Source organism: Rattus norvegicus, chromosome 1 (assembly GCF_036323735.1).
Source record: "Rattus norvegicus strain BN/NHsdMcwi chromosome 1, GRCr8, whole genome shotgun sequence".
NCBI lineage: Eukaryota > Metazoa > Chordata > Mammalia > Rodentia > Muridae > Rattus > Rattus norvegicus.
This window is the reverse complement of record NC_086019.1, coordinates 42001483-42018119: the sequence shown is the minus strand read 5'-3', so window position 1 is coordinate 42018119 and position 16637 is coordinate 42001483. Positions and strand designations below refer to the sequence as shown.

General features: G+C 42.3%; 1 protein-coding gene and 1 pseudogene across 1 annotated transcript in view; one reads left to right on the top strand and one right to left on the bottom strand.

The window, feature by feature from the left end:
* Positions 1 to 8839: 8839 nt before the first annotated feature.
* The window catches only part of Cd99l3 (CD99 molecule like 3), a 287298-nt gene continuing 279500 nt past the window's right edge, over positions 8840 to 16637 (bottom strand). Inside the window, exons 5-7 of the mRNA XM_039095378.2 lie at positions 15351 to 15422; positions 14895 to 14981; positions 8840 to 13043 (exon numbers count right to left, since the gene is read on the bottom strand). Of these exons, the coding sequence (XP_038951306.1) occupies positions 12553 to 13043; positions 14895 to 14981; positions 15351 to 15422 (650 nt within the window). The 3' untranslated portion in view covers positions 8840 to 12552. The remainder of the gene's footprint in view (positions 13044 to 14894; positions 14982 to 15350; positions 15423 to 16637) is intronic.
* Hnrnpa1-ps47 (heterogeneous nuclear ribonucleoprotein A1, pseudogene 47) lies at positions 8882 to 10436 on the top strand (annotated as a pseudogene).

Sequence of the window (16637 nt, the reverse complement as noted above, 5' to 3'; positions counted from 1 at the left end):
TTTCTCCTTTTCTTGGAGGCTGGATTTTTCAGTGATGCACAAACTTTTCCTGAGTAACCTATAGATCAGCCTGGTTTGAAAGTCAAGTGATCTGCCCACCTACCTCTGTCTCCAGAGTGCTGGGATTAAAGGTGTGCTACCATTTCTTGTTCTCTGACACTTTTCATTGTTGTCAAAAGATAAAATAGAATTCATTTTTATTTATTTTTTGAGTGAAATTTTGCTGCCTACCAAAACTTGTTTGCCTTTCGAAGTAGTTTATCGGTAAGTCTAGAATGAAATAAAAATGAATTGCTGAGAATGGGAAAGCTACAGATGGCTTTCCTAGGTTTTGCTTTGATGTTCTACTGGAAATACGATTGTGGTGACGAAAGAACTTACTGGGGCTTCCTTTATCCAGACAGGAAAACCCAAGAAGATCTCAGGCAATTCTGTTTCTTTTGTGTTCAGGAAGGAGAGGTGTCTTATTATCTTTAGTGTGATGTTTTCTACCATTTTGTACAAGGAGCTTTCCTACATGTTGTATTTTGGTTCTCAAGTTGGAGCATATTTTTACTTAGCATTTGTCCTTGGCAAATGGTGTTTTGTAATTCCTTTTATATATCACTCTCAACCTTGTGTCATAGGATTGTAAGCCTTGTGCCTGACACTTAAAAATGAACATGAAACCCTACTTGTTTTTTAACATTTGTTCTAAAACTTAATAATAATTGGTGAATTCCATAGTATGGACTATGCTCCAGGACTCTTTGCTAAGTGGTTTCCCATTTAATATCCCAAAGCACTATTTAAATTTGGCGTAAGGACAAAGGAACAGGTTTGTAGAGATAACAGTACTTGATTGGCTCACATGGTATAAAAGGAACCAGAATTTTTACTTCCCTTTGATTCATAACCCAGGTCCTAACACTTTTGTGAGCTACATTTTAAAAGGACAACTTTTGCATTTTTGCCATATATTTGTAAGTGTGTGTTCCTCCAAATTACTGGCAGTATTTCATTATTTCTGCCCAAGAGGATGTTGTCTGATTCCTGGCAGATGTAGTGGCTGGTGTTTGCAGGATGATGGGATTTGGACTCCAAGCCTTATGATCGCACAGCAAGTTCTTTTAACCAGGAAACCATGTGTCTAGCCACCAGATCTGTAGTTTATAAACAAGTGAATATAGAGTTAAACATGGACACTAAGAGAGGAGAAACACACATGCAAGCATGAAAGGCATGTGAGAAGGAGAGGCAGATGTGGGGAAACGAACCAAACAGAAGTGAGCGGGGGCCAAAAACAGATGATTTGAAAAACCTTTAATTAATTTATTAATCCGTTAATTGATACATTATCATATTCTGTGTGCATATGCCTATATGTCTTAGTGTGCATATATGGAGGTCAGAGGACAATGAGTGAGGATGTCATCCAACTACCACATGGGTTTTAGTGATAGAACTTGGATCCCCATGGTTGATGACAAGTTCCTTATCCCCCTTTTTAAAATTATACTTATTTTGTGTGTGTGTGTGTGTGTGTGTGTGTGTGTGTGTGTGTGTGTGTAGAGGGGCAGGAGTTGTGAGGGTAGATGTTGTAGAAATTATTTAATCCCAACCCAGGTTTTCTCCCCTGCCTCTGACCACTTAGTTCCCAGATAAAAGACACCCACAAGCTTTATATTTACATTAAGCCTTAATCAGCACAGGAGCTGGGCAGATATGGATCCTCTGGCTGTTATGTCTGTTTCCCAGCTAATAATCCCACTATATAATTTGCTGTGCTTCATCTGGGCTGCTCTTAACTCCAATTAGCCAACCCACCTGACCCATGGTGTCTTCCTCCTCCCTTCACCTTCTTTATTCCTCATGGTTCTTCTTGGATGCCTCAAGTCCTGGGATGCTAAACCCTCCCTGTGCCCAGCTGTTGACTGTTGGGATCCTTCTTCGTCTATCAGAAATAATTTGGGGACACAAGTTTACATCACTTGGGTCTACATGTGGACTCTCTTGTCTCTGGGACAATCAGGCCGTGGAGGCCTACAGTTAGCATTACAATACAGAGCAACAGACCAAACCACAAAGCATGGAGGTCAGGGCCATCTGGTAGGAGTCAGGTTTCTGAGTAGGTCCCAGGTATTGAACTGATTATGTCAGGCTTGGCCACACAAGAACCTTTATCCATTGAGCTATCTTCCTGGCTCATGATAAACCTTTTACAGGCTAGTTTGGTCCTGTGGCTCTGCATATGTGAGCTTGCATGTGTGCAGGCCAGAGGACAACCTTGGGGTTTACTCTTCAGGTGCCATCCACCAGATTTTATAAAATGGGAGTTTTCATTTGACTAGGAATAGGACAGGTCAGCCTGGCTGACTGGCTAGGGATATGGAGTCTGTGTTCCCCCAGCAAAAGTGTGTGCCATCAAACCAGGTTTCTTTATTGTTGTTGTTATTTTAATTGGCTTCTTGTGTTTGGACTGAAGTTTATCATCTGAGTTTCTGGCTCCATTGCTTTCCATGTAAGCAGGAGAGGACAAAAGAAAATGTCTGTGATTGATGTGTGTATTCTATATGATTGTCCTTGAGTCTAGTATAAAAGTGAACCAGAATGTTGCTTTCTGGCTCAGTCTTGCTTGGTTACACTCAAGGTTTAAGAGGAACTTCTTGAAGGTTTAGTTATACAACAAAGGCTCTACAATTCTCTAAAGTCCCTGATTCTTACATCTGAGATTACTAAGAATTTACTTAATTTCATTTTTCCCATTTTAGGCACAGTCTGAATTATGTAGCTGAAATGTGGAATAAATTATTAATAGTAAAATTATTAAGTGTTTTTAAGTTAATTAGGACACAGGCCAAACTATTGGAAAAGACTGGATCTGGTGCAAATATTGAGAGTTTTCCCTTGCCTGTGATAGCCAATCCACAGAGGGCAGCATTTCTCTGGCTATTCAGGGCCACAGGTCCCTCTGTCTGCTTAGCCATTCTCTAGGGATTAGGGTTGACACTATTTTTCTTTAATTTAGAGAAATGTCATGAGGCGACTGCTCCTAGCTTGCCAGCTGCAGGGCACCCTAGGATGGCTCGGCCACTCTCAGCACACTGAGATACAGAGGAGGCAATTCCTCAAGCAGAGGATCCTGGTGCTCTGTCTCCCAAATAAGCTGGGAATCTGAGGACGTGGACTTCATGGTCATTTTCTCATGAGAAAGTAACTTTGTTTATACCTTAATTAGACAGCAGCACCTCTAACACGTCTAAGAGTTGGACTGCTGACAGATTCTGCAAGGAGGTTTGGGTCACTTTGATCCAGTATGTGCTATTGCTAGAGAAATAGCAGCTGGTGAGAACTAGAAACGGTGGGAAACTTTTATCCTGCTTTGCCTTTAAAAGAAGTTGAAACTGAATAAACTGTGCATTGGCTGACTGGGCTGTGTAACTCTTGTCCAGGTTAATGCGACCCTCACTTGGGACTTCAATGTACCAGACTATAGCAGTGAATTAATTAAACAACTTTGGCTCCTTAGTACAGTCATGGCACCTGCCCAAGTGTTCTCTGGTTTCGAGAATGAAAGACACATTTCTAATTCTCCTCACAGCTACCATACATCTCCCTTCTACCCAGCATCCCAGGTTTAACACCTTTTAAATCTATGTTTTATCTTTGCTGCCCTGTTACCTTCTGGGAAACACCCCACTCCCCCAATAGGGTCCAGTTCCCTTCTACCAACATCATAGGATGCTTTCTCTCCCGTAGCTCTTAAATCTGATCCTTCTAACTCTGGATCATGGTGACTCTCTTCATCCTCTCCTCTCTCCCAATCCCTTGACCTGTTTATCTTTCTGCTCAGCCATTGGCTATGGCAACTCTTTATTATCAGTTGAAGCCCTCAGGGGCACTCAGGTCTAGAAGTGAGGCTTTTTGGGGACAAAATAAGAGAATTCCCAACACCAGATGTTGACAGTTTACACATACATTCTTGATATTGAATAAAGCAACTATCTTTGAGAATATAGGAATTTGATCCTCAGTACTAGGGAGGGTAAACATAAAAGAAGAAAATGGCAGACATTTTGCCTATGGACTCTGTTCATGTTTCTGGCTAGAACTTAGTCACATGCAAACTCTTGGTTTGAGAGACACCTAGGAAATATAATTCATAGTTGCCAACTCTGTACTCTATTAAAGATGTAGGAAATGTGAAGGGAAGATAGAAAATAATAGGACAGACTCTCTCAAAATTCTCTGTGGCCTGTGGGTTTGTACTCCAGGGACCCTGGAGGCCTGCTCTAACCAGAGACACAGGAGGCCCACAATAAACAGAGACAGTACTACCTGACTCCCAGGAGACCAGCTGTCACCCAGCTCACAGAGCTCTACATTCCTCCAGTCAGGCTGGATCCAGTCAGAGACATGAATGACAGTTAACACCAGAGATAAACATAGGGAAGAGGCAAACTCCAGGTCATAAACAACAGAACCCAATGCAAAATCTGCTGCTCACTCAGAGGACCTATAGTGTGCTTAACCATCATCTGTAAGAGGGTATCTAGTGGCGTCTGCTGGCCACTGAGGGAACTGCATGCAGAGGGACCACAGACAAAAGTCAGCCAAAGAACAATTCATCAAAATAAATAAGAGTGGATACACTTTTCTTTCAAAAAGTCATACAAATGTATGGTCAAGGCAAACAACACCCAAGAGAACACAATAATGCAATATTTCATAACAACCCCAGAGTGCAAAGAAACAGCATAAAAACAATCTCTAAAACCTATAATAATTCTATATGTATTTCTTGAAATAGCAGTTGGAGTAAGCAACCAGGCTGTAGTGTTCTTATAAGTTCCATAGTCTCATCAACCCTTTGTAAAAATCTCCACCTGTTTGATTTTTCCTTAATCACAAATATGTGTGAGTTAGAATCCTGTGTCTCTCTGTGATCGAACTGTAAACAGTAGTCAATGTAACACTGGCAATCATTAACCACAATCTTTAAGTTTCCCTTGTAACACAAGAGCACAGCCATAACTTTGGAAAGCAGAACTCACCCTCCAACAAACAATCTATTCTCTAAAATCCAGTCTCTCCAAAACTCCAAGTCCATTCCTCGAGCTATAAAGTATGACTGCCAAGTCTTGCATATGAACGAGCAATGGTGCAGGCTCTAATACCTCACCAAAGAGACATTGTCCTAAATTCTTTTATAAGTCTTGTTTCCATGATAAGAGTTATATTAAAATATGATCCCAATCTAGACCTGTTTCCCTATGTTGGCTCATGCCACGTGTTGTCTAGAATGACTCCAGTTTTAAGCCAACTTTCTGTTACCAATGTTACAAATTTTTAACCATACCCAATAACTTAAAAGCCAGTCACCTATAGCCAAGACATGTAGAGCGCATTATACATTTAAAACCAAACAGAAAAAAATGAAGTGACAACACATATCTTTAGTATTTAGATCAAACATCATTTTTACTTTTTCTAGCTGTCATTTTAAAAGAAGCACCTTGTTACCTGTTGAATCCAATAATCACAGTCAAAGATTTCTCTAAGAGAGACAGCTAACAGCTCCATTACCATAGAAGCTTTGAAGCTGCTGGCACCTTTAAGATCAGCTAGTGTAAACATTTAGCCAGCCCCCTGGGGAGCTTCCCCAGTGGACAGACCTAGACTCCCAGCTACATTCCTCCATTGATGCCAGATCCAGTCAGAGACAAGCATGACTGTGACACCAGAGATAACCAGTTATCTATGATGCAGGTCTCCAAAGGTCAATTTAAACTGCTTTTTATTTATTTGTTCCTTTCTTGAAAGGACTTAAAACTAAATCAAGGGAGGAATCAACCAGCATTTAAAGTTTTAACCATGTTTTTCTTTTAAACATGAAACACAAAACATTCAAGCAACTAGAAGCAAAACCCAGCCATAAACTGACATACATGGACAGCTTGGAGCACCAAGGACAGACAATAGATATAGAGGGAAGGAGTTAGATGGTGTTCCACCAAACGGTCCCAGATATCGTACTTAAAGGAAATAAGAGCCAGAAATAAGTGGGTGTGGCTGTGGCCCTGCTGGAATGGGTGTGTCCCTGGCTGGAGTGGGTGTGACCCTGGCTGGAGTGGGTTTGGCCCTGCTGGAGAGGGTTTGGCCCTGCTGGGGTGGGCATAGCCCTGTGGGTGTGGGTTGTCTCTCAGTGCTCTGCTAGCAGCCTTCAGATGAGGATGGAGAACTCTCACCTCCTCCTGCACCATCCTGCCTGGACACTGCCCTGCTCCTGCCATGATGATGATGGAATGAACTTCTGACCCTGTAAGCCAGCCCCAGTCACATGTTGTCCCTGTGAGAGCTGCCTCGGTCATGCTGTCTGTCCGCAGCAGTAAAACCCTAAGTAAGTCAGAAGTTGATACCAAGGCCTGGGTATTACTGATACGCCTCACCATACTTTATTTGGAAGAATGTGAATTTTGGGACTTCGGATTTGGAAAGCCACGAAATGGTTTGAGTGGGGCCCAATGAGCTATCCTGGCAGGAAGACTTTGTGGCTGTGAGTGATTTTAACTGCATAGACCTGGCACAGGCTTCAGGGAGAATAATTTCAGTGTGTGGCCTGGAGATTGTTTTTGTGGTGTTTTGGTGAAGAATGTGGCTGCTTTTTGCCCCTGTCTGAAGAGTCTGCCTGAGGCTAAGGTGAAGACTCAGATTCATTGCACAGTCAAAGGACGTCTCAGAAAAGCCCAGCAGAGACTGTGTTCTCTGGTTAAGTCTCAGGAGGAGAATTTTGCGCAAGTGCAGTGAGATTAGTAAAGAAACAATATATAATATATTGTTCGGGTATTAAAGGGGCACCCACAAGTTAAACAAAGCCATGTCTGGACCCAGCACAGAGGCCCTAGCAGATGCTGAGCGGATGCCAATGCCCACAAGTACTCAAGACAGTTAAAAACTATGACTGTGTGAAATCTTCTATACGCCCATATACAAGCGTTCACAGCAGCACAGTTCTTTCATGAAGCCTTCGGTCTGGCAGTCCATCCACTGAAAATTAGGGAAGTAAAATGTTTGGTAATATATGGAAAAGGGCTCGGTGATATGAATTATTATAGAACGATGAGGAGAAACTTGGTCAAGGGCATGAACATGAGATCACGATGTATACGGACTTTCTAAAAACACATATATTCAAAGACATGAAACTGTGACCAGGACAAATCCCCTGTTCTGATTGAATTTGCAAAGATTACAAAACTATGATGCTTGCCCGATTGAGGCTACAGGGACCTTGTCGCTATAGCAACCACCTTTACTTGGATGGGCCACATAGAATAAGAGGAATTACTTCAGTGAGGAAGTTGTGCTCTGTGGTTTGAATAAATCTTGTCCCCACAGAACCTTGGGGTAAAAACCGTGATGCTTCTGTTCGGTGCCACAAGAGCAGGCTGTGTTGCCTTATGGGTCTGTGCCCATTTACCCTTTTGTTTTTCTGCCATGTTAGGCTGCAACGTGAGTCCTTCACCAGATATAGCCACCCATCTTGGTCACCCGGCTCCCAGAACTTGGAGGTAAATAAACATCTTTCCTTTATTAATGTTACTATTAATTATTAATTATCTATTATTCTTATAGGGAAAGACAATGGGTTAAGAAATTATGAGTAAGCTCTGCTGTTAACAGAAGTGTCAGACTTTCAGCAGCTCAGAAACAAAGACGACAATGCACACACACACACACACACACACAGACACACACACAGACACACACACACACACACACACACACACACACACACACACACACACGTCAGCCTCGAGTCTTGTGGAGCCACTTCCTGGGAGAGGCAGGGACATGAGGCAGGAGTCTGCCCCTCTCTGAGGGCCACCTAGGTTGTGCCTCCCATAGAGTGCCTGACACATCTGGTTATCAAGGACACAGAGAATCATGGGATGGTGGAGTGATTATGTCGACAACTGCTGGGGATGTTGTGAGTGTCCCAGGCTTCCAGCAAGAAACAGCAAGGGCTTCTAACTATTTTTAAAATGTGCTCTTATTGTCTCAAAAAATAGCAAGAGAGTTATGATGTTTTTAAAGTCAATAAATAAAGCTACGCCAGGTGGCGCCACCCTTTAACCTAGAGAGCTAAGTCAAAAACCTGTGACATCCAGGCAAGCTGGGGCTGTAAAACAAAATCCTGCTGAGAAAAAAAGTAATAAGAACAGAAAAAAAGTAATAAAAAGGGGGAAAATATTGCTGTAAAAAACTTATAATTACTAAAAAAAAGTAATAGAGAAAATACTGCGGCAAAAACAACCTTATAATTGCTAAATAAGATCAAACAGAAAAATTACTCCAAAATGTACCATCTGGGTTAACGACCAGGGAATATAGTATTCCTGCAGTTGCAAAATCTCTCACAGCCATGTTCATCCATTTCATACCACAAAACTGAGAGTATTCTGTAGGTAATGCGCTGTTATCTACATCAAAACACGCAATGTTATACATGAAGAGCAGCTCAACAACTTCCCTATGTTCATGCTGCACTCCCTGATCTGTTGGAGCGACTGTGGGTGTCCGATATGTCTCCTCACCATGGAACAGTATTTCCCCACGTTAAAGCCAGAAATATTGTGGAAACAACTCCAAAGAAACCTCTTTGGACCTTCTCTAATCCACACTAACAAAAGAACAAGGCCATTTGCAAAAAATGGCAACAGTGTGAGTCCTGAAAATTCAGAGGAGGAAGAACAGAGGGTTTGCAAGCCACTCACTTCAAGAAATGCTGGAGGGGCGTGACCCCGCCCCGATGGGCGGGCGGCGCGTGGATAGAACATCACGTGGTTACTAGCCCCGCCTCTTCCTCTCGGTCCCATATTGAACTCGAGTTGGAAGAGGCGAGTCCGGTCTCAAAATGGAGGTAAAACCGCCGCCAGGTCGCCCCCAGCCTGACTCCGGCCGTCGCCGCCGCCGCCGGGGGGGAGGAGGGCCATGATCCAAAGGAACTAGAGCAGCTGAGGAAGCTGTTTATTGGTGGTCTGAGCTTTGAAACAACAGATGACAGCTTAAGAGAACATTTTGAGAAATGGGGCACACTTACAGACTGTGTGGTAATGAGAGATCCTCAAACAAAACGTTCCAGAGGCTTTGGTTTTGTGACCTACTCTTGTGTCGAAGAGGTGGATGCTGCAATGTGTGCTCGGCCACACAAGGTTGATGGACGTGTGGTGGAACCAAAGAGAGCTGTTTCTAGAGAGGATTCTCTAAAGCCTGGTGCCCATTTAACGGTGAAGAAGATTTTTGTTGGTGGTATTAAAGAGGATACAGAAGAATATTATCTGAGAGACTACTTTGAAAAGTATGGCAAGATTGAAACCATAGAAGTTATGGAAGATAGGCAGAGTGGGAAAAAGAGAGGATTTGCTTTTGTAACTTTTGATGATCATGACACAGTTGATAAAATTGTTCAGAAATACCACACTATTAATGGGCATAATTGTGAAGTGAAAAAGGCCCTTTCTAAACAAGAGATGCAGTCTGCTGGATCACAGAGAGGTCGTGGAGGTGGATCTGGCAACTTTATGGGACGTGGAGGAAACTTTGGTGGTGGCGGAGGAAACTTTGGGCGTGGAGGAAACTTTGGTGGAAGAGGAGGCTATGGTGGTGGAGGTGGTGGCAGCAGAGGCAGTTATGGAGGTCGTGATGGTGGATATAATGGATTTGGAGGTGATGGTGGCAACTATGGTGGTGGTCCTGGTTACAGTAGTAGAGGAGGTTATGGAGGTGGTGGACCAGGATATGGAAACCAAGGTGGTGGATATGGTGGTGGAGGAGGAGGATATGATGGTTACAATGAAGGAGGAAATTTTGGTGGAGGTAACTATGGTGGTGGTGGGAACTATAATGACTTTGGAAATTATAGTGGACAGCAACAATCTAATTATGGACCCATGAAGGGGGGCAGTTTTGGTGGAAGAAGCTCAGGCAGTCCCTATGGTGGTGGCTATGGATCTGGAGGTGGAAGTGGTGGATATGGTAGCAGAAGGTTTTAAAATAAAACAAACAAACGGCTACAGTTCTTAGCAGGAGAGAGAGCGAGGAGTTGTCAGGAAAGTTGCAGGTTACTTTGAGACAGTCGTCCTAAATGCATTAGAGGAACTGTAAAAATCTGCCACAGAAGGAACGATGATCCATAGTCAGAAAAGTTACTGCAGCTTAAACAGGAAGCCCTCCTTGTTCAGGACTGTCATAGCCACAGTTTGCAAAAGTGCAGCTATCGATTAATGCAATGTAGTGTCAATTAGATGTACATTCCTGAGGTCTTTTATCTGTTGTAGCTTTGTCTTTTTCTTTTTCTTTTCATTACATCAGGTATATTGCCCTGTAAATTGTGGTAGTGGTACCAGGAATAAAAAATTAAGGAATTTTTAACTTTAAAAAAAAAAAAAAAGAAATGCTGGAGGACTCAGGTACACACTCGCAGTGTGTCAACAATGTTGTCTTGAGGAAAAAATACACAACGGATAACATATTACTTGACAAATCCACCCCAGAACGACTGAAGCTACGTTGTAAAGACTTGAGTCGAGGAAGTTTGCTAATTGAGTTTATAATGTATGGAAATTATGTGACGCTTCCCCTTCCCTCCCCATCATGAGCTTGGTTTTCAGTGGAAGGGACGGTGTCTGTGAATGTCACCCGTGCTCCCGTGTCGCCCTTTGATCTTCTTTTCCGACACTTACAGTGATGGGTGACGGAGGGAGTAACCGTAGCCAACAATTAATTATTCTTTACAAGATGAGCTCCAATGTGAGCCCAATTAAAGAATTTCCGGACACCTCTTCCTTGCTAAAACAAGTACATTTAATGAAGAGAAGCCCCCAGCCTGTCACTCAGGCTTTCATTCCCGTGCACACTTACAGAGGTAACCCCTGCCCTTCTCTCCCCATCTGGAAATACCAATTGTCACCCTTTAAATGCTCCATGTCCTCCTGACCCCTGGAAGTTTAACTTAGAGGCTTTTATGGCTTTTTCCTCGAGATGACACTATCTGGAAAGGTGTTTCTGGGGACAAACATGACTGCAGGCCATTTTAAGCAACAGAACACTGTTCCCATATGCAAGGCACAGCGCTTGCAAGAATGAAGCAAATGCTCAACTTCAGCCTGGACTTGGAAAGAGGGGTCTTGATGGACTCAAAGCTTGAATTCTCTGGACCCTGCTACAATTTGTCCATCATAACATTGAATAATAAACAAAGCGTTTCAAACGTCACAACATTCCAAAATCTTGTCAAAAGTGATTATTTGAAAGGTCACAACTGTGGCATGTGACACCTATGGGTTCCAACAGGATGAACTTCACCACACAAGCCTCAGACATCTCACCCCATCCAAGCTTAAGATCCCATCTGACAGATGTGTGAAGAAAGGTTTCAGTCACAAACAGCTGTGGAAACTGCAAACATGAGGCTTGGGAAGGACATGACTGTTCTTGGGGCAGCATGCAGAAGAGATTTTCTGATAATCTCTCCCTGGTTGTGTTAAGAGCTATTGAAATCTACACATGTGATAAAATTTCACACACACACACACACACACACAGACACAGACACACATACACACACAGGCACACATGCACATAGATACACACAGAGGCACACACTCACACAGACACACAGACATACACACACACACATAGGCACACACACAGACATAGACACACACACACACACACACAGACACACATTCACATAGGTGCACACACAGAGACATAGATACACACAGACACACACACAGACACACAGACATACACACACATGCATACACACACACACACACACACACACACACACACAAACAATGAGATCTAACATAATTTCCAAAATGTCAATAGGTGACTTTATTTCACAGATAACAACTTCAATAGGTGACTTTATTTCACAGATAAGAACTTCCGATTTAGAACAACCATCTCTATAGTTCTACAATGGAGGCTCCTTGGGGGAGGCTGGGTGAAGATTCTGTAGGAGTCTTCCTGAACCATTTTAAAACTCTGACCGGTGCTACATTATTTTTTTAATATTAAGGACTTTTGGTTTGTTTTTTTTTTCAGTTGGTTGTTTTTGTTTTGTGTTTTGTTTTGTGTGTCAGACTGGATTGAAAATTCTAGACAGTCTGATCCTGTGGTTTAATTTTCCTACACATTTAAACACAGTTAAACCTCAGGGATGGCTACCTTGAAATTCTGTTGCAAAGTAGCAAAGCTCCCATGATCTTTAAGGTAAGAATGGATTCTATCAACTGATAAACAGGCCTCGGGGCTCAGACCCACCAGCAAGGAACGATGTGCGACTTTTTGTCTTTTTTTTTTTTTAATTTTTCATTAGATAATTTTTTTATAAATTGCTTTTTGTATTAATTTTTCTTTTTTTAATTTTTTATTAGATATATTTCTTTACTTACATTTCAGATGTTATTCCCCTTGCCCCCTTCCTGTACATCAGCCCCCATTCCCTCCCCTTCCCCTCCCCCAACTTTTTGTCTTTTTAATTGAAAATAGTTTCTTTGCTCACACGATACACCCCAAGGAGAGTTTCCACTTCCTGGGATCTAATAGGAGGGAAGTGTTTCCCCTGGGAAGGGGAAATGGAATCCAAAGGAATTTTGTGAACATCTGATTTGCTAGGGGCTTCTTTAAAATGTGTGCCATGTTAAGTTTAAACCCTTGCACTGCATGGAAAACTGGCTTACGTGGTGCACCTAGGTAGTGGGGACACCAGCTCAGGCTTAAAGAGCAACAGAGCAAATGGGTAGCATCCCAGGATGGCTCACAAATGAGCCCCCACCCGCAAGAGTGAGAGCCCACTGCACATGACAAGTGCACATGTCGAAGCCTGATTTGCCAGAGGCTGAGAGTGACATGTTTGCCTGGCGGCTGGATGGTTAGCATTTTAAGGAGAATCCATGTGTTGCCAGACAAAGCAACATTCCTACCTTTATTCTTGTCAGGTTTGTATTCCCCGTCTCCCAAGATATCTTCAAGATCCTTGTCTGACCAACCTACAGAAAAACCACACATTTCAGTGGCCAAAAGAAAAAAATCTCAGCAGCAAACATTTGGATTAGTTAAAGTTGTCCATGACATGTGAGTGTTCTTCATGGAACTGAGAGTGTGGTTCAGTGGCACAGCAGATGTAAGGTCTCAGAACCACACCTTGTGCTCATACTAAGGATCGATGGAGAAGGGGAGAAGGAGGAGGAAGGGAAGGAGGTTGAGGGAAATGAACAAGGAAGAAAGGGGGTAGGCAAAATTTCAACCACCCCTCAGACAGCTCACTGCCGATGTATATGTTCTGTAGAACGTCCAATCATCTTGAGCGTTTGTGCGACCACAGAGAGAAGAAATACAATCCTATAATTAAGTTCAGATGAGATGCCATCCCCCTGCCTGGATGGCAGCTCTCTGAGGTCTGACTCTATAGAAGACTCTGCTTCTTAACTGAACCAAGGAGATTAATGCCTTTCTGCAAAAATAAGTCTCAACTTTCTCACAATCTGCGACACAATCACAGATGACTAATACGAGAAGCAGAATCATTATTAATCATAGTTCAGTAATTAAGTACACATCTTCCTGAATGTCTTATGCTCTGTGTGCAAAGTGTGCTTAAAGCCGTCCTGCTGTATTCCAGAGGACAGGGGGGTGATTTGCTAAGCCCCTGGCGTCACTGTTCCTTCTCTTACTTGGCTTTGTCTGTTTTGTGTCATGAGACCACTTTTGCCAGGCAGAATGAATGTCGTACCAACTGGATGACTTGGGAAGCATTTCTTACAACTGAATGAAATGAATCGATCAGTCCAGGACAGCCACTGATGGTGCTTGTCGACAAGATTTCGAGCGAAGCCTTTATAAGCTACCATGGTTCTTTTCCAGTGGTATGGGTGGTGTTAGCAGCAAGTTAGATTTTTTTATTATAGCATGCAGCATTACACGGAAGTTTTATAAACCATAAGAGAACGAGGTTTTCTAAAAGACTAACCTGCAATGCTAGAAAACTACAAATGGGCACAAGTCCATTGAACGGGTGTTGTAATTCCAACGTGAAATTTCCCTATAGGCTCATGTGCTGGGACTCTTGAGGCCTGCTTTTGGAAATACATCACTGAAAGTTGACATCTGAGTTTTACTAGCCCACTTCCTGTCTCTGTCTCTGCACTTCCTGTGTGTGGATACAAAGCGAGCAGCAGAGTCATATCGGAGCCTCATCGCTTCTAAAATGATAAGCTGAAAGAATACTTCCTCTTCTCTTTGCTTGCTAGGTCCTTGTTCAGGGCAACCAGAAAAGTAATGAAAGGAGAACTAAGTGAGGAAAGGTTACTAAACACTTTTTAAAATGTATCATTCATTTATATATCTGTTTTAAACCCTTTTGAATTTAATTGTATTTAAGTGGGTTGCATATCTCAATATGAGAATCCAGGTATCTCCTAGAAAGACTGACATTCTAGAAATTTTTAAGAAGTATAAAATAATGCCACTTTCTGACAAGTTGTTTTTCTCTCGACACACAGATTCATACAATGTGCTATTTATGTTAATATGTATTGGTTTAGTATTATCATTTTATACGAACAATACTGATTTTTTAAAAAAATTAAATATATAGATGATAAACAGATATAGATATGACACACACAGACAATAGTTATTGAGATTTCCAATAATGCGGAGAATCCCAAGACCAAAATATATCAGTATTACCGTTGTGGGGTTCTCCTACAGTTTGACGTGGCCCATATCTGGCCCAGATCTACAGTACCCTGTACGTCTCAGAACGCCACTGCAGGTATAAGACAAACCATACCAGGAGCTATAGCACTGGCCTGCGATGTTGAGCATCTAGAACTTACCTCCTCTTTCTCCTGTACTTGGTGTTTTGGGGCCATCTAGATCGTTCCAATCATCCAAGGAGTCTTCCAAGTCAAATCCATCAAGTTCTGGGGATCACAGAACAAAAGAGATAATCACTGCTGTACTGGGTAGTTTTTATGTCGGCATGAGGTAGAGCCATCTGCAAGGAGGGAACCGTGTTTAAGAAAAGACCTCCATAAGCTCAGGCTGTTAGGCATTTTCTCAGTGATCAATCAGTGGGAAGGACACGGTACACCATGGAAGGTACCATCCCTATGCTGGTGGTACCCTTATTTTATTCATAAGCCAAATAAAATAAACCCTTTCTTTTCCATGTTGGCTTTGATCGTGGTGTTTAATTATCACCATAGAAACACAAACTAGGATACCCACTGAAACAGGTAGCTGATGTGAAAAATCCTTCCTTCCTTTTTTCCTCTGAGAGCTTGTCTTACCCGTAGGATTTGACAGTGCTCTAGTTGTTCCTGGCCTTCTCGCTGTAGTAGTGGTGATGTGGTCCCATCTCTCTGAAAGTAGGAGGGAAAAAAGCAATAAAAAAATAAATAATAATAAAATGTATACCTACATCATAGTTTAAGGAAGTCACACTGTGAATAGACCATCGTTAGTACTTATTAAAGCTCCTATACAAACTCATGACTACCTGGAGAAAGATGGCAAAGAGATAGAACAGGTTTAAGTGAGGGAGATTCTAACCATTCTTCATAGGTTGGGGACAGAGACACACACATCTCACCACTTGACCAGAGCTAGAACATGAGCCCAGATCTGCTGCACACATGGAGTAGGGAATTTTAGATGATCCCGGAGACCTTTGAGCTATGGTTTCCTCTACTGTTAGTGCAAGAACTGAACAGCAGATTATGATGCCCAGAGATGAATGAGCTGGTGTTGTCTGTAGTGTGCAGAGAATTGTTTTCTAAGCTAGCATTTATGTGATGTACAGAGAACTTTACAAACTGAAAGTGGTTAAAGAAAATTTGATGATCATGCTATACCGTACATTAAAATCAACTAAAAGTGGATCAAAGATCTAAAAAGCTAATTTCTAAACACTCAGCAGAAAACATTTTGGAAAAAATATATCCGGTTCATGTCAGCCTGCACTTCTTTGCTTCATCCTCCTTATCTTGTTTGGTGGCCACATATGGGGTAGGCTCTGAATGGCCGTTCCTTCAGACTCTGCTCTAAACTTTGCCTCCCTATCCCCTGCTAAGGGTACTTTTGTTCCCCTTTTAAAGAAGGAGAGGAGCATCCGCATTTTGGTCATCCTTCTTGAGTTTCATGTGATCTATGGCGATGCACTCTTTTAATCACAGTACTCCGGAAGAGAGGCAAAAGGATCTCTGAACTTGAAAACAGCCTGGTCCACAGAGTGAGTTCCAGGACAGCCAAGAGAAACCCTCCATTAAAGAAACAACAACAAAAACAAAAGGGGAAAGAAATGAAAAGAAAAAACAACAAGGATTTCCAAACAACTCACTTGCACCATCACAGAACAACAAACAAATGGGTGTTGTAGTCAAACGTGATATGACCCTACAGGCCAATTGTTGGGAATACGTCACTGGAAGGTGACATGTAAGGTTTACTAGTCCACTTCAGTGTGGTCACATGGGGCCCAGGTTAAGAGTAAAGAAGATCTACTGTGGCATTTTGTGAGTGATGGATTGGACACTGCCTTGTCATCACTATTACATGTCGATGCTATGGAACTCATT